This window comes from Phycodurus eques, chromosome 3 (genome assembly GCF_024500275.1).
Source record: "Phycodurus eques isolate BA_2022a chromosome 3, UOR_Pequ_1.1, whole genome shotgun sequence".
NCBI classification, from domain to species: domain Eukaryota; kingdom Metazoa; phylum Chordata; class Actinopteri; order Syngnathiformes; family Syngnathidae; genus Phycodurus; species Phycodurus eques.
In genome coordinates this window covers 25,081,541-25,106,442 of record NC_084527.1, presented here as the reverse complement: position 1 = coordinate 25,106,442, position 24,902 = coordinate 25,081,541, and the positions used below count along the sequence as shown (strand labels likewise).

General features: G+C 40.6%; 1 protein-coding gene across 3 annotated transcripts in view; it reads right to left on the bottom strand.

The window, feature by feature from the left end:
- The window catches only part of unc5db (unc-5 netrin receptor Db), a 189,676-nt gene that overhangs the window by 23,153 nt on the left and 141,621 nt on the right, over positions 1-24,902 (bottom strand). For all 3 annotated transcript variants that reach the window (XM_061671017.1, XM_061671019.1, XM_061671018.1), the window contains 2 exons: positions 12,997-13,168; positions 115-342 (listed from right to left, as the gene is read on the bottom strand). In XM_061671017.1, coding sequence (XP_061527001.1) covers positions 115-342; positions 12,997-13,168 — 400 coding nt within the window. The remainder of the gene's footprint in view (positions 1-114; positions 343-12,996; positions 13,169-24,902) is intronic.

Below are 24,902 nucleotides of genomic sequence, written 5' to 3'. Positions count from 1 at the left end.
ACTGCTTGTAAACGGCGCCATCCAAAGAGATGGGCCTGCATGTTAGCGTTCCCAAACAGTTTCTACATGTTCTTCCTTTGATGGATGTGCCCAATAAATATTTTGTTTCCCCACCTGAAAGGCATGTGGCGTATCATCCACACAGTACACCCGCAGGCTGTAGTTCATAGAAGTGCCCTCCATGTTCCCGAACACAGCCAGCTTTAGCCTCTTGATGGCAGCCTGTGTCAGGGGCTCGCCCACGAGGGCGTAGGAGCCTGGCTGGTTGAGCAGCAAGTGGCAGCTTGTCGAGTCCATTAGGCAGTAACATGAAGTAGACTCATCCTCCACCAACATCACCTCCTAGAACACAAAAGACATAAAGATGTCTGAATGGCCCAGTGATAGTAATCTTCCTCTCATATAAGATTTTGTGACTTAACGAACCTTGTCCACATTCTAATTAGTCTGTAATGCTTAAATTATTACTTTCATATCAGTCAATTTACTTTTACATACAGTTGCATAATAACACACTGCAAGAGATTATTTGATTTCAATTAATTAATCTCAATCCGTAAACATCAATTATAGAACATTTCAAGAAGTGTCAGGTTCAAGGAAGTTAATTAATTTTTACATTGTATAATATTTTTTGTCTTAAATTGTACTGTGAATTATGCATCCAGATTTTGGGGGATTTTCATTGAAAAAGGTTACATCAAATATTTTTTATCAATAAATGCACAAAAGGCAACGAGCTATTGTTTATCATTATATGCAATACTTCAATTTTTTATCATATACATTTTTGTTCTTTAATAATAACTAACTAAAACAATAGTGGGGAAAGTAATTAGGTAATTTTCAATAAGTGGAAGACAATTTCGGGTTTGTAGCTCCAGGGGTGAAACTTTGAAGCCACAATGGAAACCACAAATCGACAGGGATAAACATGACAACAAAACCAACTGAGCTACACACGATGTCATGTCTAGAAATAAACGGATTATGTTTGAATGCAACCAACTTTAAACAAATATGCCAAACAACCCTAAGCAGTGATGCACCGATGCCACTGCTATCTCAACATGAGAGGTGAAAATGTTACAATGCCAAATACTGTATAGTGACAAATGTATCATTAATGAGTCAAATGACTTTAAAATAGACACAAATATCTTCATTACACACAGGTTTCAGAGATTAAGCAAACACCTAAAAAAAAACCTTCCAATATGAAGAAATAAATTACTTTTTATCTTCCGCAATAGTGAGGCGTGCTTTTATAAAACTCCTTTAAGACACTTCCATTGATATTTTGTTAAATTCAAAGAAGCACATACGACATAAAATATTCATGCCTAGAGCTTCATAGATGAAATGAATGCATTATGGATTGAATTCTTGTTCACCACTGTAGAAAAATATGACACAGGTTTAAATCATAAAAGATTTTCTACACAGTTGGTTGCCAATCTCGTGGGAACAAAAAAGTCATTCCCTACAATAGGAAAGATGTTGGTACACACCAGAACACCAAATAGTCGGTACGAGCAACAGAGTATTTTATTTATGAGACAACAGCATTCTAAGCATGTCATTATTTCCAACTGGAGAGAGAGAAAAAAAATGTTCCCTCGCTTTCCTCCTCATTTCCGTTACAACATTACAATACAGCATTTGTTTTCGTGTACGGAAAGAAAACAAATATCAAATTACTGTAAGGTGTCACCAGGTACCTAATACTCTTAGATCCTGAAACAAAATGCATTTGAAATGGTCGTGGAAATTATTCATGCTGCAATTACAGGGAAATAGTATAATAATAAAATAAAATATATATTGTTTGAACAAAACATATTGTGCATTTTGAGCCTTTCTACCTTCCTCATCCATAAAAATCTGACCATCATCAGATGTTTTATTACACCTAATGCGGGCCAACACAAGCCATAAAATATGAGTGATTATATAACTTAATAGGTGCAGTGAGAAAAAATGTCCTCTAGACTGATGCCTGAGGAGCATTATTTTTTTTCTTTCGTAAAAATGATAAGAAGGAGTGAGGCATCCGCAATTTTACTAGCAGCCACTATGCAAGACAACAAACCTCTACAGCTCACTTAGTGCTGGTCACTGACCTGAGGCTGGTCTCCAATGTCGCACTTTTTATGAGGTGCTATTTTATCATGCCCCTGACATCATTAAGTTTTCCCAAGACAGAGAGTTGTATTCTTATTGTTTTTATTATAACACATAAAACTGTATCTAACAAATGGCATACCACTGCAAGAAGCATTTGGTCACTAAGCTCATGCATAAACATAAAAACTTGATCTGGCAAGAAACAACACAAAAAAGTGACAAAATACTGTGAGAAGTGGAGTTAAATATTGATATAAAATATTGACAATTTTCTTCGATATTTTATTTTTTTAAAATTGTTTTTACATTTCAAGCCGACATGAGTATTTTCTTTTACATAAATCCATTTTCTGTACCGCTTATCGTCACTAGGGTCACAGGGTCTTCGGGTGAGAGGCGGGGTACACCCTGAACTGGTCGCCAGCCAATCGCAGGGCACATAGAAACAAACAACCAGAGAGAGAGAGAGAGAGAGGCGAGGGGGTAGGCTTAGCCTACGTCATATCAAAGCAACAGCTTTATTGTTAATGTGTATGAATAATTTTGGAAGTTTTTGGCAAATTGTAAAAAAAAAAAACAACAAAAAAAAACACTATACTTAAAAAATATACCTCTTAATGTACAGGTACATCTCAATAAATTAAAATACCGTAGAAAACGTAATTTATTACAGTAGTTCTATATACAAAAATAAACTTAAATATTATATTGACTCACTACACAGTACACAGAGTGAAACATTTCATGGTTTCATATTTTATAGTGTTGATAAGTATAGCTTACAGCTAACAATAAACCCAAATTCACCATATCAAGAAATTTGAATATCACATAAGAAATAATCAGAATACCTTTCAGAATGCTTTGTGAAAGGTATTTTCCCATGAATCTATTTACTATGAGTTTCACTCATTTTCCATGATTGTAATTCATTGAGATGCGCCTGTAATGTCTTTTGCTACTTCCTTGTGGGCTTAACTATACTGTATTGCTGCACCTTCTGATACGATCCATTATATATTCTGCATTGAATTAATCTGACATTGTGACAACTGTAGAACTACGGCTTAGTTCTAATTTAGCATCTGAATTTTTTTGTCAATGTAAAGTATGAGGAGATTGTTTCTGTAAAAAGGACAATATAATGCCGCAATGAGGACTTAAGCACTGTGGGCAACTTGGTATCTGACTAGAATCGTATTACGATATGAAACAAATCATAAATGAGCGAGGCCAAGTCAGAATAACGTCAACACTTGGTTCACACTTGTTCATGTAAAGTGAAGCTTCCTCTTGTGCATACCGGTACGTGATGTTGATGCACTTCGAACATGGGCTTTTCAGCTCTCTCATAAACACATCTTAACACACTGCAATATGAATATTATGATAATGCTATGAGCGCTATGAACTCCTCTGTGGATAATGTCTATTTCAACAAGGCATGAACTTTAATGGTGCCAAGTATTTGCAGGTATTATACATTTTATAATCTCTCTCTCTCTCTCTCTCTCTCTCTCTCTCTCTCTCTCTCTCTCTCTTACACTCTCTATGGAATACCGTTATTACAAACCAAGAACCTCTGATGATCTCTGTGCCCCCCAATAAATATTAGAATAAACTGAATCGTGTAGTTCTTCATTCTCTGCGGTCCATTTCCACATTGGTACATCACCCTCAGAGAAACCCTTTTCCAGTCACACACCCTGGTTGCTTATGAAAAGCAATGTTAACTAAACATGAGCCTGAATGAAAACAAACAAACAAAAAATATATATATATATACAACCATGGCTCACAGTATATTGTATATCATTAATATCAGGTTCAAAATGCAAGGGGAAATATTTGCCTTGAGAGAAAATGTGAATAGTTCTTTCAAATATGCATTGATTTTAATTAATATTTTTATTTATTTGATATATATATATATATATATTATAGGTGAATGATAACCATACAGAAATATTTTACTGACTCTAACCTTGGTTGTTCCATCAGGGGACATTTCATAAGAAGTAAAATAATGACATGTTTTCCAACAAGTTTTGTATCTCGGTGCAGTATAGTTTATGCAAACCATTAATGATTAACTTCCTTCCACCTCCTTCCACTGTGCTTCACTTCATACCTGTTAATAGCATCAATATACAATAACTTTATCTCAAAGGGGACATACAGTATTATGGATTATCATTTTTTAATTACTTGTATGCAAATAGTTGTGTCTCTGGAGTGCCTACTCATACATCGCGTGAAATTACACAACAAAGTAATTCTTTTGTTAGCATCCTTTTTTTTCAGAAACTGGGTCTTTCAGCAAGCAGTTCTGAATTTTTCCTGATTTTGAAGCAACAATACGGCTCATTTACATAATAGCGTCCTCTCACAGAGTTTTGCTGCCCATGACTGGCAAAAATGCTCTATTTTTAGATGACAGCTGTAATAACCACTTAAGTGGGTTTGCTCCTGAGGTGGAGGTTCCTATGGTAGACAACTGGTGGACTACTCAAGACAACTTATTTATTGGTAGTCATTTTGTTCTGTCTGCAGTCTCATCGTCATGAGCACCACCCCTGTTATGATTGTTTATTATTTAAACAAACCACGAACAGTAACGTGTATCAATATCTCCACTCTCTATTATTCTTCAGCACAACTCCTGTGCTCACTTGTAGATCGACAACAGTACACACCCTTCCCATTTCAGTCTATTGACCTAAGCTTCCTGAATAAGTCCAAACCCCAATTCCTATGAAGTTGGGACGTGGTATAAAATGTAAATAAAAAAAAGAATACAATTATTTGCAAATCCTTTTCAACCTATATTCAGTTGAATACACTACAAAGACTGCGATTGGCTGGCGACCAGTTCAGGGTGTACCCCGCCTCTCGCCCAAAGATAGCTGGAAAAGACTCCAGAACGCCCGCGACCCTAGTGAGTATAAGCGGTTTGTAAAATGAATGGATGGATGGATGGACACTACAAAGAAGATAGTTAATGATCAAACTGAATGTTATTGTTTTTTTGTTTTGTTTTTTTTTGCAAGTATTCTCTCATTTTGAATTTGATGCATGCAACACGTCCAAAAAAGATGGGACAGGGGCAACAAAAGACTGGGAAAGTTGAGGAATGCTGAAAAAACACCTGTTTGCAACATTACATAGGTGAACATGTTTATTGGAAACAGGTGAGCATCATGATTGGGTATAAAAGGAGCATCTCAGAAAGGCTCAGTTGTTCACAAGCAGGGATGGGGAGAAGTTAACTACGTTGTGAACAACTGCATGAGCAAATAGGCCAACAGTTTAAGTTGTTGTTTCTCACTGTATACACTGGATACATATAGGGTACATATGGTGCATATCGGTTTTGGAGAAACATGTGCTGCCATCCAAGCAATGTCTTGTTCATGGACATCATTGCTTATTTCAGCAAGACAATGTAAGCCACATTCTGCAGGTGTTACAACAGCGTGGCTTCGTAGTGAAAGAGTGTGAGTACTAGACTGGCCTGGAAATGGAAGACAAATGCCACATTGCAAATATTACAGTGTTCTCAACAACCACATACAACTGAGACATTCGTTACAGGAATTAAAGAGGATGTGTGCGTGACAATGCAAGGCTGTAAAATGGTCTCGTTATCTTAAATCCAGTAATTAATATTTTATCCCACTGGATTTAAACCACAAAATAATCCTAAAATGGAAAAGTAACATTAAGAGGCGGTCCATCGTCCCTGTTGGAGACTTCCCCGCCGCAGGGCATCCTGCCAGCGCTCCCAGCTACCCTTTTGGGTGCTTGGGCAAACTCCGTTCGGCAGGAAGCGGGCTGCACACGTCCGCTCCTAACGTCTTGCGAACAGTGACATAACGGGCTCCGGCCACCCTTCTTGGGAACTTTTTGTTTTTCCTGCTCTTCTTTTTTTCTTCCTCCTTTTCCAGCAAATCCACCTGTTCCCCCGTGCTGGCCAGACCAGCCAAACAGTCGGGAGATTGCCCAGCCAACGTAAATCCAATTTGTGGTCTACGAAAAGTACAGAGTAGTGCATATTTGGGTTTATATTAACGAGAACAGGAACCCCCAGCTCTATGCATTGTCAATACACACTCATTCCACCCTCATATCACAAGTTAGTCTCCTTTGCCAATGTTTGTCTGTCCTTTGTGTTTTATTTCCTGCATTGTTCCCCTGTAGATTCCCATGTTAGATCTAATTAAATTTTCTATAAAAATTCACTACCTGTAACATTTACGTATGTTTAGGTTCGACTAAAGACCTCTGGTTATCGAGAACTCTTACCTAATACATGTAAAAACCTTCAGATTACGAGACTGATAAAAGGTTTGTTGTCCCTTTCTCCTAAATTTTATACACATAAAAAGTGACGTGGGGCACCTTTACACATTAGTTTGATTTTCACGTTAAAGCGTAAATCGGACTAACCCGGAAGTGAATGCAGGTGATTACCTTCCATTGTATCTTTTTCCAAACTAATTAAATTTTTAGTAGGTTAATTGAAAACTCTAAATTGCCCATCGGTGTGAATGTGAGTGCAAATGGCTGTTTGTTGATATGTGCCCTGTGATTGGCTGGCAACCAGTTCAGGGTGTACCCCGCCTCTCGCCTGAAGATAGCTGGGATAGGCTCCAGCATGCCCGCGACCCTAGTGGAACGGAAGATGAATGAATTAATTACATTTTTATTTAACCCCCATATACGCTACACCATATTGTCTGCGTATAGGAGGGAGACACGCACTAGGGTTACTATGAATAGCTGGTCAAGCCATTTTGATTAACAAATGCTCCTGCTGTTTTCCAAGCCCTTGTTAATGACGTCATCCAAGGCATGATTGGCAGGTTCATCTTCGTTTATCTGGAGGTGGAGATTGATCCAGAAAATGTCACAGGATGGCCTAAACCAGGGATGGGCAACTTAAATTATGGTGGGGGGTGGCACCAGTTTTTGTCAGCGCTACCAGGGGGCCACATGGGACTGCAATTTTCATGGTCGAGTTTTCTCTTACCGCACCTTTCCCCTACGGTGTCATTACTCACTCTTCTTGCTGACTTTCATCATGGCGTCACCACTCTTCTTTTCTGATGAGGATGTGGTGCTGTAGTAAACAATTTCTGCTATCTAATGGTGAATGGTATTATTGCAACTTAAAACTGCTCTGTCACGATAGAGGAAACGTAAAATAAACGAACACTTTTTCTTTTTAAAATTAATCCAGGGTCCACTGGGTGTGGGCATGGGCCACATGTGTCTTCTACCACATTTACAATTTTAAAAAAATTAACAAATACATTTTTTTTTTTTTTCGAGAGGCCACTTGGAAAACAGTTTTTTCGGCTTTACCAAACCTTCCTGTTGAATTGCTAACAACAGCCGTGTCGCAGCCACACTTACTGTCCTCTCATCCACCTCAAGCCCTTTCCGCTGGTCGGGGAAGGCCACTCAATGATCTGAAAAAGCAGCTGACCTCAACCCTCGACCTCATTTTATTTTTATTATTATTATTATTTTTTATTATTCAATTTATTGTCGCCGGCACGGTGGACGACTGGTTAACACAGTAGCGTCACAGTTCTGTGGACTGGGGTTCAAATCCCGGCCCCGCCTGTGTGGAGTTTGCATGTTCTCCCCGTGCCTGGGTGGGTTTCCGGAGTCACCGGAGAATACCCACACAGGCACAGAGATAACATGCAAACTCCACACAGGGATGCCGGATTTCAACCCGGAACCTCAGAACTGTGAGGCGGACAGGCTAACTTGTCGTCCACTGTTCCGTTTGTGGAAACTATTACAGGGGAAATAGAGTAATAGGACCCTGAATGAGCAAGTTGATCGCAGAAGGGACTCCTGTAATGGTTTGTTTGTGCCTGACTCCGCTTTAAGGTGCTCCAGTATTGCTTCATGTTGCTGACATCATTCTGCAACCTATGTGGCGTACATTACCAAGTAATGGGTAGTGTTAAGCTGTTTTTTTTTGTACTGTGGATAAGTGATATTACTGCCACTTGGCAGCTGCTGAAAGTAACTAAAAAGTAACTTTTTTCGAACTTAGTTACTTTTGAAATCAAGCAATCAGTAAAGTAACTAAGTTACTTTTGAGCTCAAGTAATCAGTAAAGTAACTAAGTTACTTTTCAAGGTAACTGTGACAACACTGGTCCTATCCATAACGTTTAATGAAAATCAATTTGGCCCTTTTGTTTTGCATAATCTGTCCTTTCATGTCAAAATGGCTGCTATGAAAAGGGTTATGACAATATCAAAAATGGAGGATGCCAACGACTTATTTATGTACTTTAGGTTGATGCATGAAAGAGATGCAGCTGCTCTTAAACCTTCCATAAAGCCTCCATTTCCTTGTTCAGAAAATAACATTTGCACCTAGAACAGACAATGGAGAAAGCAAACTTCATAACAAGCTCTTTTAAGTGCTGACAACCACCACAACAGCCAGGGGCAAATCTGCAGTATTCATTATTTTGACCCGTGTGTGGATTGCTAAAAGTTTTTGTCCTATTTTCATTTACATTACGGTCTGACTGAATTTTTCTCCTCATTATTTTTACTCCATTACGTGTCATCATCTTGATGGTTACAGCTAAAAACAAAATAATTTAAAGTGACAGAGGTTTTGCCTGTTATGGCTTTGGGATTAAATGCAACACGACTTAATTGAGAATAATATAAAACAGACTGTAGATTCAATTGAAAACATTCTGACATTGCATTGTAGGGATCAAACACCTACAGGTATGCAATATGAATTGTAGGCAAAGAATGTTAGTTTTCTTTTTTTTTTCAGACACATTCATCTCCAACAACTTCTGACATTTATTGCACATGCGTGACAGTGTCAATTCACTTGCATGTGCCCACAGAGACACATCCATTGGACTTAGTTGCTAGGGTTGGGGCCTCTCCCGAATTGCTATACACAACTCATATCACTTTGCGAACTTCCTGGACTGTCGTCTCACTTGCACTCAGTTTCAACAGGTGTGCACATATTACATAGCTACTCCTACCATATTCCAGTTGCACTGTTCACTACCCATATCCTGTTCTCTTCGCGTCTTATCCCTGTCCTGTTCAGTTCTATCTTGTCCGCTCCCTCCCTCATAGGGTATAGCACAACTGTCCCGAATAAAACCAGAATCCAATGTAATATTGTAGTAGACATTGGATGTTTTGTTGTTTTTGTTCGATTTTCTTACAGCCAGTGTCCTGTCTTTACATGTGCTTATTTTTCTCGCTGTCCTCTCTTTGCTGTCTCTCCCCTCTCAAATCTCGTTCTGTTTGACTGCAATTTTCAAGAATTATATAACACAAATAACCACAGAGGCAGTATATGAAACTCTAGTGTTGCAGAGAAAAACTATTCTGGCATAAACGGTATACAGATCTTCCATTCTGCATGACCAGCAGGGCCAAGCAGGACAGGTTAACATTTTTTTATTCTTTGACATTCGAGCGAAGCTGAGAAGAAAGTAAAATATCAGCTGATCATTTGCTATATTGCAGGAAAACAGAATTGCTGGCAGCACATAAACAACGCCCTTGGTTTTCCACCTGATTTGCTCACGTCTAAATTCATTGTGCAGGATCTTTCTTGATCCACTAATCAATTATTTCCTTGTCTAACAGCCCCTTATGCCCTCTTTTGTACTTCTCTCACCATTCCCCCCATTGACTGACAGCAGCCATGCCTCATCCTGCCTGTTACTCACTATAATTGTTTCTTTATTTTACTCCTGCTGCGACATTACCCTTATGTGGCCTGAAGCCAAGCCATCCACCTGCTCACGCCACCGCCTGCTGCACGTTCCCCATCTCGACGAATAGCCAATACGCCCCCAAGGATCCACCTTAATATCCACTTCAATAAACCTTTCACCACAACCCTATCGGCCTCCGCTTGCTCCTGGGTCTCGTTAACATCAGATTGTGACAGAATACTCTGGCCAGCATGGACCCAGCAACTCCGCAGGCGTTACAACATGCACCGTCAGCACGTCACACGCCTTCTGCACCTCCGACTGCCTCTTTGTCACCCCGCACTGCACCAGATGAGCCCATGCAACTAGGTAACACACGACTAGAACCTCAGGAATGTCAGCGTTGTGTCACCCAGCGACTGCGTATTTATTGTGGTAAATCTGGTCACTTCATTGCCACATGCCCCTTACGCCCAAAAAACCAGGCTCACCAGGACCCGAGAGTGCCATGGTGAGCCAAACCACTACTTCCTCAAGCTCTTCTTCCCGTATGACCGTTCCCGCTTGCATTCTTGGTCCCGCTCACAATACACCCATAGTTGCCCTCATTGATTCTGGTGCAGATGACAATTTATTTCATGAAGGACTAACACTTCAGCTCCAACTCCCTCTCCAACCACTTCCACCTCCCTAGAAAGTTACAGCCCTGGATGAGCGAGTCATATCTCCTGTCACCCACCAAACAGTTCCATTCACCCTACTTATTTCTGGACATCCCTCTTTTTGTCCTTCCCCTGAGACCCCACTAGTCCTCGGAATTCCCTGGCTCAAAAATCATAACCCCGCCATAGACTGGACGCACTTGTTAATCACTGGATGGAGCCCTCACTGCCATCCACACTACCTGCTCTCTGCCATACTTGCCCTCCTGTAAATCACCACCATCTGCCACACTTGTTGACATCTCTCAGGTACCTGAAGAATATCATTTTATCTGCCCTGTTTTCAGACCTGGCCATTTGTCTCACACACACACACACACACACACACACACACACACGCACACACACACACACACACACACACACACACACACACTGCCCTTACGACTGCGCAATTAATCTTCTACTGGGGGCCCCTCTTCCATTCAGCCGCCTCTTCAACCTTTCCCGCCCTGAGAAAAAAGCAATGGAGGACTATATCCGTTACTCTCTGGCATCTGGACTCATTCGACCTTCCAAGTCTCCAGTAGAAGACGTCTTTGTCGAGAAGAAAGATACCACTCTCCGCCCCTGCATAGACTACTGTGGACTCAATGACATCACCGTGGAGAATAAATCACCACTACCCCTTATCGACCCCTCTTTTGAGTCCTTCTATGCCAAGTCCTCCAGCGGCTCCTTTAAATGTCAAGCCCGCCTGTATGTCAAACCCAAAAAATGGGATTTCCATCTCTCCTCCGTACACTTCCTAGGTTACATCATTGCCAAAGGACAATTGCAATGAGACCCTGCCAAAATCCAAGCAGTCATTAACTAGCCCACTCCCACCACCCGCAAAGAACTGTTTCCTCGGATTCGCCAATTTCTACTGCCGCTTCATCCTCAATTATAGTAGAGTCACAATTCCTCTCACCAGTCTTGCCTCCAGCAGCTCTTCGTTCCAATGGACACCAGCCACATCCCAAGCCTTCGACCAGCTGAAAACCCATATCACCAGTGCTCCCATCCTACGTCACCCAGACCCCTTCCTCCAGTTTGTGGTAGAGGTGGACGCCTCAGACACTGGGGCGGGGGCCGTTCTCTCGCAGCGGGACCCCTCTTCCCAAAAACTTCACCCCTGTGCCTTCTTTTCCCGTCGTCTATCCCCTGCGGAATGGAACTACGACGTTGGCAACCGAGAGCTGCTAGCCATCATCTGGACATTGGAGGAATGGAGGCACTGGCTGGAAGGGACTGAAGTACCGTTTGTCATCGGGAATTATCACAAGAACCTGGCTTACCTCCGTTCCGCCAAACGCCTTAACCCCAGACAAGCTCGCTGGGCCCTTTTCTTGAGCCAAATTTAATTTCCCCTTCCGACCTGGATCCCGCAACAGCAAACCTGACGCCGTTTCTTGCAGATACTCACCCCCCTCCAGTCCTGTAGAACATGAAACTATCCTCCCTTCCTCCTGCTTTGTGGGGGCATCCACCCAGAAAGTTGAACTGGTTGTCAAACACGCTCAAGAGACTCACCCTGATCCCTAGACCGGACCTCCGAACCGACAATTTGTACTCGATTCCGCACACTTTGACGTCCTTCCGTGGGCCCACAACTCCAAGGTCACCTGTCATCCCGGTATCACCATCCATTTCATCCAGCAACATATCTGGTGGCCCAGCCTGGTCAAAGACACCCGGGAATTCGTGCAAGCCTGTTCCGTCTATGCAGGTCTGCTGTGCACCTTACCCATCCCAAGCCACCTTTGGTCTCACATCGCTTTGGACTTCATTACCGGCCTACCCCCTTCTGAAGGTAACACTATCATTTTTACTATTATCGATGGATTTTGTAAGTATGTGTATTACATTCCCCTTCCCAAGCGTTCCTCAGTCTTTGAAACTGTGAACTTCGTTGTTTTTCATGTTTTCAAACTCAACGGTATCCCCATTGACTCGGACCAAGGTCCTCAGTTCACCTCTTTTGTTTGGAAGGAGTTCTGTAAAGCGGTGGGCGCAGCAGCCAGCTTGTCTTCTGGGCACCACCCTCAGACCAATGGCCAAAAGCCTCTGCTTGCTTCTGGGTACCGTTAACATCAGATCGTGACACAATTAAGAGAACCTGACTAAAAATTATAAAGTCCGCCCACAGAGATTTTGTTTAGTTATATCATTAGTTAAAGATAAAAAGCCCATTGGAGTGAGACAATAACTTTGTTTTGAATGTACTTATTGAAACCGGTTAAATCTGACAAGAGGCTTTTTAATGTACTTCTCAAAAAAATAGTGGTGCTATTCACATTTAGCAGTAAAACAAAGAGCGGAAACATTGTGGAGAAAACACAATTGAAGTTGAGTAAAATGTCATTTCTGGGTCAAGCAAAGATCTCGTAGAGCTGTATTTGACAGGTGTGTGCCTGCAGCGCTTACCTCCCATTTACTGCCCTGGGTCCTCCTCTTGAGCTGAATGTTCCAGTTCTCAGAGTCTACCTCAGCACAGTGAGCCAGGGTCATGGCCACTGGGCAGGATAGGTCCAGACCGGGAGGACCATACATCACCTCGGGGCTCAGGAGGATTTCACAGCCTTCCAGAGTACTGACACTAAACACAGTATGACAAACAGTGTAAGTGTGTGCGATACAAAAAAAATCATTATCCCACAGAGCAAAGCATCAGCTAAGTGTTCAAGTGGCCATGAATCTTGAGGTTTGATGACTTCTGTGTCTATGTTATGTAGTTCACATTTGATGGTGCTTATTAGAAATACTTTAAATTTTTGGTTTAAAGTACCACAGATACCACAAAACAAACATGACCAGAGAGTCACAGAGAATCTCTGTCATCTTCTGAGACTTCTACGCCATTCACCACATCACCGGACTTACCTGCTGTATTACACTCTGAGAGGAGACATGACAGAGGACGTGAAAGCATTGTAAAGTGTGGAGGCATCCAGGCGAGACTAGCCTTTAGCACACAAAGGCTTGCGATACCATCCCTCATCCTGGCCAGTCTTCCGCCACCATACAATGAAATTGACCATACACAACACTTGAGATATGCGCAGCATTGACATACGTGTCTTCTGTTTTTTACGGAATCGTGGCCCACTGACAACATCCTGGAATCTGCTATCCAGTTAGTAGGGCTAACATGCTACTGTGCAGACCCAGTCTCTGTGTTGGGATGTAAGACTCGTGGCGGGGAGTGTATATTGTCTTACCATATATTATTGGTGCCAGAATACTGCTGTTGAACAGTGTTTCTGCACGGACAGAGTTTATTTTCATTAAGTGCTGCCCCTTCTAGCTTACGAGGGAATTTATATAAATTCTGCTGGTTGCGATTTACATCTTCCCCACTGCTAATCGCAGCAGTAGAAGCGAGGCACTCTATGAACTCCACCAGGCCATCAGTGACCCACTGACAGCACACCTAAATTGTTACCTCATCACAGCTGACGTCTTCCAAAACAACAGCAACGTGGATTTTCCAAAAAGAGGAAGAAACCTTCTCGATCTGCTATAAACAAACTGCAAAAGTGCATACAGGGCTTCACTTTGTCTGACAGGTACTATTGAAGTTTTTTTTTTTTTCTACATAATGTAGCCCTATGGGGGCACAAGCCACCGCAAACCATAGGCTGGTCCCAAGCACAGACAAACTCAAGATAGGCATCTGACGTAAAACTTTGCTCAAAGAATATGAGCATGCATTCTCAGAATTTCATACAGTATCAGTTTCGGGCTTACAACGACCCCCGTGGCGCAGTTAACTTACAAGGCGGCGGTAGAAATTCAGCAACTGTATGTCAAGGACAAAGGAAAGGAGGAAAGTGTGTCCATAGGCAGAAAGAGAAGAGGAAAGCACAGAATCTCAAACTGAAAGTAGGGACTTTAATTGTTGGGACTGACAGGTAAAGCTAGGGAGTTGGCTGACATGATGATTAGAAAAAATGTAGATCTACTGTGTGTCCAGTAGAACTGGAGGAAACGCAGTTTGGCAGGAGCAGAGTTTAGATTATTTTAGCATGGTTCAAATGGGAACAGAAATGGAGTAGGGGTGATCTTAAAGGAAGCGATAGTTAAGAATGTCCTGGAGTTGAAAAAGAGATTGAGTGACGGAGCTTGAAATTGTGGGTGTTATGTTTAATACTCTTGGTGGTTATGCTCCACAGGTAGTATGTGACATTCTGGAAGGAGCTAGACAAAGTAATTCAGAGCATCTCAGCAGATAGCGTGAGAGTAGTGATTAGGGGAGATTGGACATGCTGGTGAAGGAAACAGGGATGATGGAGAAGGCATGGTTAGGTTTGCTATCCAGGACAGGGACTTAAAGGGAGTGCTTCTCGTAGACTTTGCCAAAAGATGGCTGTAGTGAAAACTTTCTTCCAGAAGAAGCAGAGACATTAGTTGACTGACAAGAACGCCGGTAGAAGGGTACACGGAGACTACATCTTTTGCAGACAATGTGATCTCATGAAGATCAGTGACTGTAAGGTAAGTGGTAGGGAAGAGTGAAACCAGACAGCACAGAATGGTGATGTGCAAGTCATGGCAAAGCGTAGTGGAAGTAAGGCTCCAGTGATCATTTGTGAGCAGCAGTAGTTTTGTGCCAATCAAGAGTACCACAGACACATTATTTGGCTTGAGGGTATTGATAGAGAAGTACAGAGAAGTCAGAAGGAGCTGCATTGTGTCATTATAGTCTATAACAGGATACCCAGAGAGGAATGGTGGTACTGTATAAGGAAGTCTGGGGCGGCAGAGGTAGAAGTACTGTATGTTAGAATAGTACAGTTCATGTATGAGAGCTGTTGGACAGTGGCGAGGAGAGCTGTGGGTGTGACAGATGAGGTTAGGGTGGAGGTGGGACTACATAGGGGATCAGCTCTGAGCCCCTTCCTGTTTGCAATATGCAATATGTACATGAATGAGAGGGGTGGAGTGAGGCTACAGGGAGAAGAAATAGCAAAGGTGGAAGACTTTAAATACTTATGATCAACAGTCCAGATGAATGGTGAGTATGGTAAGGAGGTAAAGAAACAGAGGCAAGTAGGTTGAAATGGGTAGAGGAAAGTTTCAAGTGTGATACGTGGTAGAAGAGTCTCTGCTAGGATGAAGGGAAAGTTTTCTAAGACAGTGGTGAGGCTGGCCATGATATCTGGCTTACAGACAATAGCACTGAAGAGATGACATGAAGCAGAGATGGAGGCGGCAGAGATTAAGTTGAGGTTTTCTTTAGGAGTGACCAAATTGGATAAGATGAGAAATGATCTTATCAGAGGGACAGCCAAGGTTATATGTTTTAGAGACAAAGTCAGAGAAACCACATTTTTATGGCTTGGACACATTCGGAGGACAGATAGTGAGCTTATTGGCAGGATGGAGCTGCCCGGCGAGAGAGATGGAAGCCAGTTAATAGATGTAGTGAGGGAAGACATGAGGGCAGTTGGTGTTAGAGAGGATGCTGAAGAATATAATAATAGTAATATTAATATTAATAATATTAATAATATTAACAATAATAATAATAATAATACATTTACGCTTTGGATCTGGATTTTAAAGAAATCTGAAAGTGCTCCAAAGAGTTTAAAAACAATGTTAAAAGATTCATAAATTACAACAAACTGCTGGATAAGGTAAAGGCAGACACAATTGGAAGAGCAAGGTTAAGAATGTAAATTTAAATAGCTAATAAGCATTTTTAAATAGAGAAGATTGGCTTAAATCAGGAAGCAGGCGAATACTTTTCCTGGCACTGTATACACGCCCGCGACCCGAGTGAGGATAAGCGGTAAAGACAATGGATGGATGGATGTACACACTCCTCCAAAAGTTTTGCAACATTGATGCCAATTCCTTTATTTTTGCTGTAGACTAAAACATTTGAGTCTGTCATCAAAAGAGAGAGATCAACATTTCTAGGTATTGGATCTGGAACCGATACACAATTTAGAATGTACTGTGGAATATTTTTTTTGAAATGTTGCATTTTTAGGTGAGAAAAAGCATTATAACAGGTACACTTAAAATAAAATACATTGCAAATAAAGCCTTGACTACACTAGCATTTGTTTGTAAACATCACCCAACTTGCTTTTGTTTGGATTGAACGTCCACACTATGAAACAATTACAAAGATTGTCAAACATGTTTGGTTGTGTTTCCCAATGTTTTGGGCAGACTTACACCAATCTGATCGGTGTTATCAGTATCAGCCGCTAATTTGCATCTTATGCTGATCGGCTTTCATGTCATAATTCACCGATCCGATCAATGACGTCATTGATCAGCTCCACACAAGACATGTAACTCTGCGTCTCCGTCGCGTATGAATCGAAAAGCTAGTTTATTTTTAGCCTTTTCACGTGTCTTGTTGCGCAGTACTGTAACTATCTGACGGCCAATAAAGATTTTTCAAGCTTGTCGGTGAAAAAAAAAAACACCTCGTCGGTGTGGGACTATTTTGCGATGTCTCAGACAAACAACACGTAAGGTATTTGCAGTCTGTGCACAACTGAAGTTCGTTGTGGGGAACGTCATTTAAATGCTTCAACACAACAAATTTGATCGAGCACCTGAAGAATGTCCACGAGGAGCATGCTGCGTTCAAGCAACGCAGCGTTGGGGAAGTCAAACTGACTCGAACTCTGGACAACACCTGTCCATATAGCTGGGACAGTGAGAAAGTTAGAGTAATCATGTCATTAACAGTATTTATTGCAATTATTATTTAATTGCAATAAAGTAATTTAATTACAGTAAGTTAGCACCCATTATTTCTGTCATGTTGTAATGTTGATTTGACCTAAACTTATGTCATTTGCCAATTCTTGAAAGCCCCCCGGAGGTCATTGGTGTTTTAACTTTTGTCCAAAATGGTAGAGAATAATTTGATCTGGGACGGGCTCCAGCACGCCCACAACCCTTGTGAGGAAAAGATGTACAGAAAATGGATGGATGGATGGAGGGCTACAATTGGTAAATTGTAAGGAATATCATTGTATTTTCCCTTGAAATTCACAAAAACAATGATGGAATTCAAGACATCATCTGGGGGATATTTCAGCAAGCAGGTTCAAAATGCTTTTAATCTAAACCTGAGCTATGACTTGACCTGCTCTGAATTAAAAAAATTGGGATAGTTCAATGTTAACCCAAAAGCAGCCTACTTCCAACAGCTCTTCCTTCTCAGCTGATGATTTAATGTAATTTTTTTACAAAAAAATTAAACTAATTAGGAATTAGTTTAAGGAAACCGTGCCTCAATCCCAGTTGAATTCCTCGATTACAGACTAATATGGCCACCATTGCAGATACCCATACGGCTACCCTCTCTCATTTTGTATGTATCCCTTGACAGACACACTAAACTCGTTAGTGCAGCAAAACAAACAATGTGCTTGCTCAACCCTCTTCCTGGGAAACCCGTTAAAGAGCTGATTTTTTAAATCTTGAGACTTTCAATCTTAAATATTATTCCTCCAGCGGTGTACATGCAGCTTTCAAGACTTTATTGGACCCTTTCTCAAAAGACCCAACCTCGATACTGAGAGTCTTTACAATTATAGGCCAGTGTTAAATCTCCCAGTTATTAGAAAAATTCTTGAAAAAAATTGCAGTACAACATCTTAATGATCACATGGCCTCAACCAATCTATTTGAACTTCTTCAGGGCAGACCACTCTCCTGAAACGGCCCTTGCAAAATTGACGAATGATCTTTTACTAGCTATGGATTGTGACACCTCATCAATACTATTATTACTCAACCTCAATGCTGCCTTTGATACCATTGTTTACAATATACTAATAGATGGCTACAAAACACGTATTGGTGCAGTATATACAAGTATTACTTTCTTGGTTTAGATCTTATCACTCGGACAGGATCCACAGTGTAATTCATGGTAATGTCACCTCTGAGTATTATAATGTCACTTGCAAAATCCCGCAGGGATCTGTACTCGGCCCTCTTTTGTCCGGTATTTACAGTATATGATGCTGCAAGGCGATATCATACGCAAATATTAGATTGGCTTTTACTTTTATGACGACGATACTCATCCCTACATGCCATTAAAACTAACTCGCCCACATGATTGCGCTAATATGGAGCAGCATGACAAAATTGAGCTGTTGATTTTTGGTCCTGTTAAACACAGCCATTTGTTTAAGGACACCACTCTATGAGTTTTGACAAAAGCAAATTTACCCAAAGTGAGTCAGCAAAAAATCTCAGCATTATATTTCAACTCCCTCCTTTCAAAAGCATATTGAGAATATTACCAAAACTGGATTTTTTTCATCTTCGCAATATCGCTAAAGTACGGCCCTATATGATAGTGATGCCGTGATGATAGTCCACACATTTGTTATGTCTCGCCTCGACTTTTGCAATGTGCTGCTTTCTAGTCATCCCATGTCTAGCATTAAAAGCCTGCAGTTAGTACAAAACGCTTTTGATGGGGACAAGAAAGTTCAATCATATTACACCCATTCTGGCCAACTTGCATTGGCTCCTGGTTCACTTGAGACGTGATTTTAAGGTCCTGTTACTTAATAATATTACACGGGTTAGCGGCCTGTTATCTCACTGATTTAGTTGTTCCATCCCGAAACCTACGCTTGCAAAACGCTGGTCTCTTGGTGGCTCCGAGAGCCAGAAAAAAGTCGGCAGGCTCACAAGCATTTTCTATTCGGGCTCCAGGCCTCTGGAATGCCCTACCTGTGGATATTAGAGCTGCTACATCAGCAGAAATGTTTAAATCCTGACGTAAGACTTATTTCTAGTCAATCACCACAGGTTATTAATGATATATTGTACAACTACTACAGTATCTAATAATCATCCCACAATAAGATGAATAAAAATTATTTTATCAATAACCTAAGCATCCCTCAATTAACTTGAGAAAGTAAATAGTTTTTCACTTTGAGAAAGTTTTCTGGTTTTCAATTTGGTTAAACCTCTAACTGTAAATATAGTCTCCATAGGGGAAGCCAAAATACGAAATTAAGTGACGGCATTCAACGCCACTTACGGTTTAAATTATCAAGGACACACATATGCAGCAAAACACCTGTCAGACACATATTCCAACATTTTGGTCACATGAATGGGTGTGTTCAAACAAAAGTTGTTCTCTTCTATGTTGTTTATCAGATCCAGATGTAAATACCCAAAAATACAAGCTGAACTGTTATCTCTTGTCTCATATTTTGTTAAAAGCCTCACTATTCCCCTGCTTGTTTTCTATATTTTATTTGGGTATGTGTGTGTGTTGATGTACAGAGAGAGAGAAAAAAAAAAAAAAAAAAAGAGAGAGAGAGAGAGAGAGAGAGAGAGAGAGAGAGAGAGACCCTTTGGGTTGATTTCGAGTGGACAGTGAGCCAGGCCTTCTCGTCCAGCATCTGTGTGTGACCTCACAAATGTGCTCTTGGAAGAACTGGCAAAAATTCCCCTAAACCTTGTTGAAAGCCTTCCCACAAGAGTTGAAGCTGTTGTAGCTTCCAAGTGTAGACCAACATCATATTAAACCATATCCATTTAGAATGTGATAGCACTTAAAATCATGAGTCAAAGCAGGTCAGTGAATACTTTCGGAAATATAGTGTGTGTTTGTGTACAGTATTATTGTGCAGTATGAATATGATTACTATGATTTGCTTCAGTGTTTTATCTCATTTTTTAGAGACCCATCTGTTTAACACCTACGATGCAGTGCTAACAGATAAAAAACAACAACATACTAATGAGAGGAGCTTATGCAAACAGGTGGGCTGCAAACAAAACATGCCTTCAGGCATGACTCCTTGCAAGCATGGATGTTCACTATCCAGTGTGTATTGCTGCATAGCCAGGCTGTTGGATTTTTTTTTCACAGCCCAGGTGAAAAAGTCATGGTGATTTGCTGGCTAGTTCGAGTGTTCATTAAAAGAGGCTTAGAACAAACAGAGCTTGTCTGTCTGGGAACTTACAGTAGTTTGGATTTAAGAAGAAACAGTACTTGGAATCAAAACAAAGGGGTGTGGTGCTTTAATATAAAGGTCAAATCAATCATCACTGATGTAGTAAGGTTGACGTGTAAGAAGCTAGAATGGTGCTTAAAACACTTGCATCGATGACACTAATTGTCAGAGAAAGTGAGGCCGAATTCTATGTTTTTGTTAAATCTGAGTGTTATCAGTTATTTTGATAAGTTAAACGAAAACAAATTATTATACAGTACATTAACTGACCACATCATTAGGAATACAATTCATCTGCCACTACAATGTTGTGATTGACACTTGGGTGTTGGTTTTACAATATGTAGCATGCATGTAGTCATATATTCTTTAATTTAATCTTAAAAAAAAAAGTGTCAGTACCAGAATTGACTGTTAACGTCAGTCATAATATCAAGTACAGACAGAAAAGGAAAGGACCTGATCTCATTAGTCTGTAAAGTACTTTAATTCAACACTTAATGAAAAATTAATACAAACTCCTTCTACAAACGAAATATATTCCAAACTTCGATTTATTACATTTGAATCAGAAGACACCAACTAGCAAAGAATCAGTAGTTGTGTCAGTCTCGGCAAGGAGCAGAATATACGAGGGGCTGTCAAGGACAGAAGTAAGGATTAGCTTTCTCACACACACAAATGAAATGCTCTCATTCACAGTAGTGATTGATTGATTGATTTCTTTTTTTGCTTACACAGTGAAACACCTGGAACACTCTCATACACACTACTGAAATGCTCTCATACACAAGTTTTTTTTTTTTTTACTCACGTGCACAAGTGAAATGCTTTTACACACGCTACTGATTTTATTTTATTTTTTTAATCTTGCATACAACTGAGGGCCTGTGAAGCTCTTTGACACGCTCTTGTGATTCAGGGCTATACAAATAAACTTGACATGACACGTAAAATGCTTTTGTATACACAAGTAAAACAGCTCTCCTACATACTACAGAAATGCTCTCATACACACAATTGAATTTGTTTTCATTAACATTCCTACATGAAACGCTCTCCTACACATGACTGGAAACTCTCTCATATACAAAAGAAATTGTTTCGCTTACATACACGAGTAAAAAGCTATTACATACATTTGATGGGAGCTATAGGTGACTGACAGTGCTGCTATAGGGGGAAAAGAGCGTTTCAGTTGTGTGCATGAGAGCGTTTCACTCGTGTATGTAAAAGCATTTCACTTTGTGTATGTGAGCAAAAAAAAAATCTGTTGAGTATATAAGAGCGTTTCAGTTGTAAACGAGAACAATTCAGTTGTGTATGTAAAAGTCTGTCACTTGTGAATTTGAGTTGTGTGTATAACATTTCATTAGCGTGTATGAGAGCAATCTAGACGTGTGTGAAAGAGGTAATCCTGAATTATGTTTCCGATGGCCCCTAATATGAATACCTGCCCTTTAAGTAATTTGCTTGCTGCCTAGACTTCGAACAGTGCCCAAGGCTTGCTGTCTCTATTCTCAATTCAACTAGTCATCATGATGAAGGGCTCTATACGGCAGCTTCTTGAGCCCTTTGATGAGCTGCAGAATTAAAAGCGACCGGTGACTCACTCCCCAGGGACCTGGGAGGCATGTGAAGAGGCAGACTGGGTCAGAAGAGGACACAGCAGTCTAAATAAATATACACATAAGCAGATTCCATTAGCCTCATTTAAAATTGTGTGCAGTCCCCCACCTGTTTGTCCTCTTTGCTTTTGTCTGTTTTTAAGAAGTTTACAGCACCTTCTGAACAGCCTTACTGCATTAATCAAACTGGTATCAAGAAGTGAAGCATTGCTGCATCACTAGCTCTCCTTTTTTGATCACTCAAAAATGTCGTTTCCACCCTTTTAACAACAGTGTTTATTCCAAAGTTTTCTTCTGGAGAGCTTTTGCTGTCAAAGACTAGCCGTTACTTTAAAAAGAACCGCTTTAGATAACATTGACAGTAAACTACATCAATCACTGCTAATCTTTATTTTCAATCAGGTATATATATATTTGTCTTTGTAGTGTATTCAATTAAATATAGGTTCAATCATTGTATTCTGTTTTTTTATTTAAGTTTAACACAATGTCCCAACTTCATTGGAATTGGAGTTCGAGTAAATTGTTGAGATATAGCGTCAAACTCTTTTTCACCATCTCAAGTACGCACTTGGGCTTCTGGCATGAGTCAGGCCTTCATCAATAAGCGCCCTCATTCCATCAGTGGTTATTCAGTGCTATAGCCACTTCCTTATTGATAACAACTCGGCTCATTTTTACCGCGACAGTGTTCAGTTAGTCATCAAGCTATGCCAACAACCCCAAAAAAAATACATCTTCCCTGAAGTGTTATGTGTTTTGTGTTATTCGGTCCACATTGTCTCTACCATGTGCACCCACACACGGCGCAGGTGTAGCGAGGCAGCGGCAAACCCGATCACTCCGCCTCACCACGCCACCCCAGCACCGGCGAGAGTGCTTCTTGGACAGCCATGAGGAGGAGAAAAAAAAATCATCCAGGGGGACCGGTGCTTTGTGCTGCTGTGGCTTCCTCAGAGCGCACCACGGTCGGCCACAATTCTGCCAATGGCTTGCTGAGTTTCAATTTTCATGGAGGCAAAGGACGGAAAAGTTGTCCCGTCGTGGTTCCTCATCATCGCACAGGGGCTTTGAGGCTGCCTGGCCGCCACAGAATGTCTCTCTCTCGCTTTTACATGGCTTCCTCTAGGAGAGGCTCATTAAACTTCATAGAGGTAACATAAGATGGCAGCATCAAAATGAACTCTATAGAAACATGTATTCTGCGAATTAAAGAAAGTCAAAATAATGGAGTTCATCGAGAGAAAGAAGTGTAAGGTCAAGCCAATCTACAGCTTTAAATCCTATTGAGTAACACCTGCAAAATAACAACTCAAAAAGAGGCTGCAGAGAAAGTCTGGGAAAGCATCAGAAAAGAACAATTCAAGTTTGCTGATGTCAGTGAATGGGTCACAATCTCAATGCACCTAAATATTTGCAGCCAAATTTTAATTCATTTTCACTTAAGGCTATTTTATGTCTTTATGTTCCAATAATTTTGCTCACCTAAAAATGTGGCCTTTCATTATAAATAATGATATGTACTAAGAATTGTATTAGAAGATGTAACCTGGAAATTCAAGCTATTCATTTTGTGGCCTTTTGTGGTCTTTTTCGGTGTACAGAAAAAAAATAAAGGATTTGGCCTCAGTGTGTATATACTATATAGACATATAGATTAATTTATAATCACCTAACATTTTACAGCAAACAGAAAAAAAAACAAAAAACGTCTACATTATTTCCTTATGGCCTGCATTCCAGACAATCTTTTTGCACCTAACTTGACCTTGTATCCTTCTGGACATTCCTGATATCCTGAGATTAGATTCCCACCAGGGCAGTCTTTTCATCTTTTGTGGTCAAAGAGTTTGACCATTTTTGAGGTAACATCTGTTACATAAGCTGTAAACAGACTGATTGACTTCTCAGTATATACCTGTATATCAAACCAATACCATATGTTGAATAGGTGCACAGCCTGAATAGACCCATCAAGTGAAAAACTATTCTGGAATCAGGTTGAAGTCAAAATCCGCTATGTTTAAGCATCAAATTGTATTTAAGGAGACAGATTAAACTGTACGTTGATATCAGAAGAAGAATCAGCTTTATTCACCAAGTATGTTGCAAGACAAACAAGAATTTTGTCTCCAGTTTTGTGTATACCAACAAACAGCCACTATGACGAAATATACATTTAGGACATAAAAAACAAGAGTGTGGCGAGCCATTGAGCAAAGAAAGTGTGCCACTAGTGTGGTGATACTGATCTAATGGCAGTTGTGCAAATAGTGCAGAGTCATCAAGCAATTTAGAACAGCTTAAAGTGACAAATAATGTAATGATCGGGTACAGTGACAATTGTGCAAATGGTACAGAGAGTTCTCAAACACGAGTGGCCCGTAGTAATCAACAACAGCATGCAAATAGTGCACTGTGATAAAACAGTGAGCGTACGAATAATGTTGGAGTTTCCTGATAGAGATGTGCAAAACTAGCAGCATGTTGCAATGAAATTGTAAGCTAACTGTTTAAGAAGTTAATGGCTAGAGGGAAGAAGCTATTGGAATGTCTGCTGGTTTTAGTTAACATTGTTTGATAGCGCCTACCTGAGGGAAGGAGCTTGGTGACCAGGATGTGGAGGGTCCAAGAGGATTTTGCGTGCCCTTGTGTTAGTCCTGACAGCGTCCTCAAGAATGGGTAGGTGGGTACCGATAATTTTTTCGGCAGTCCTGACTGTCCGTTGCAG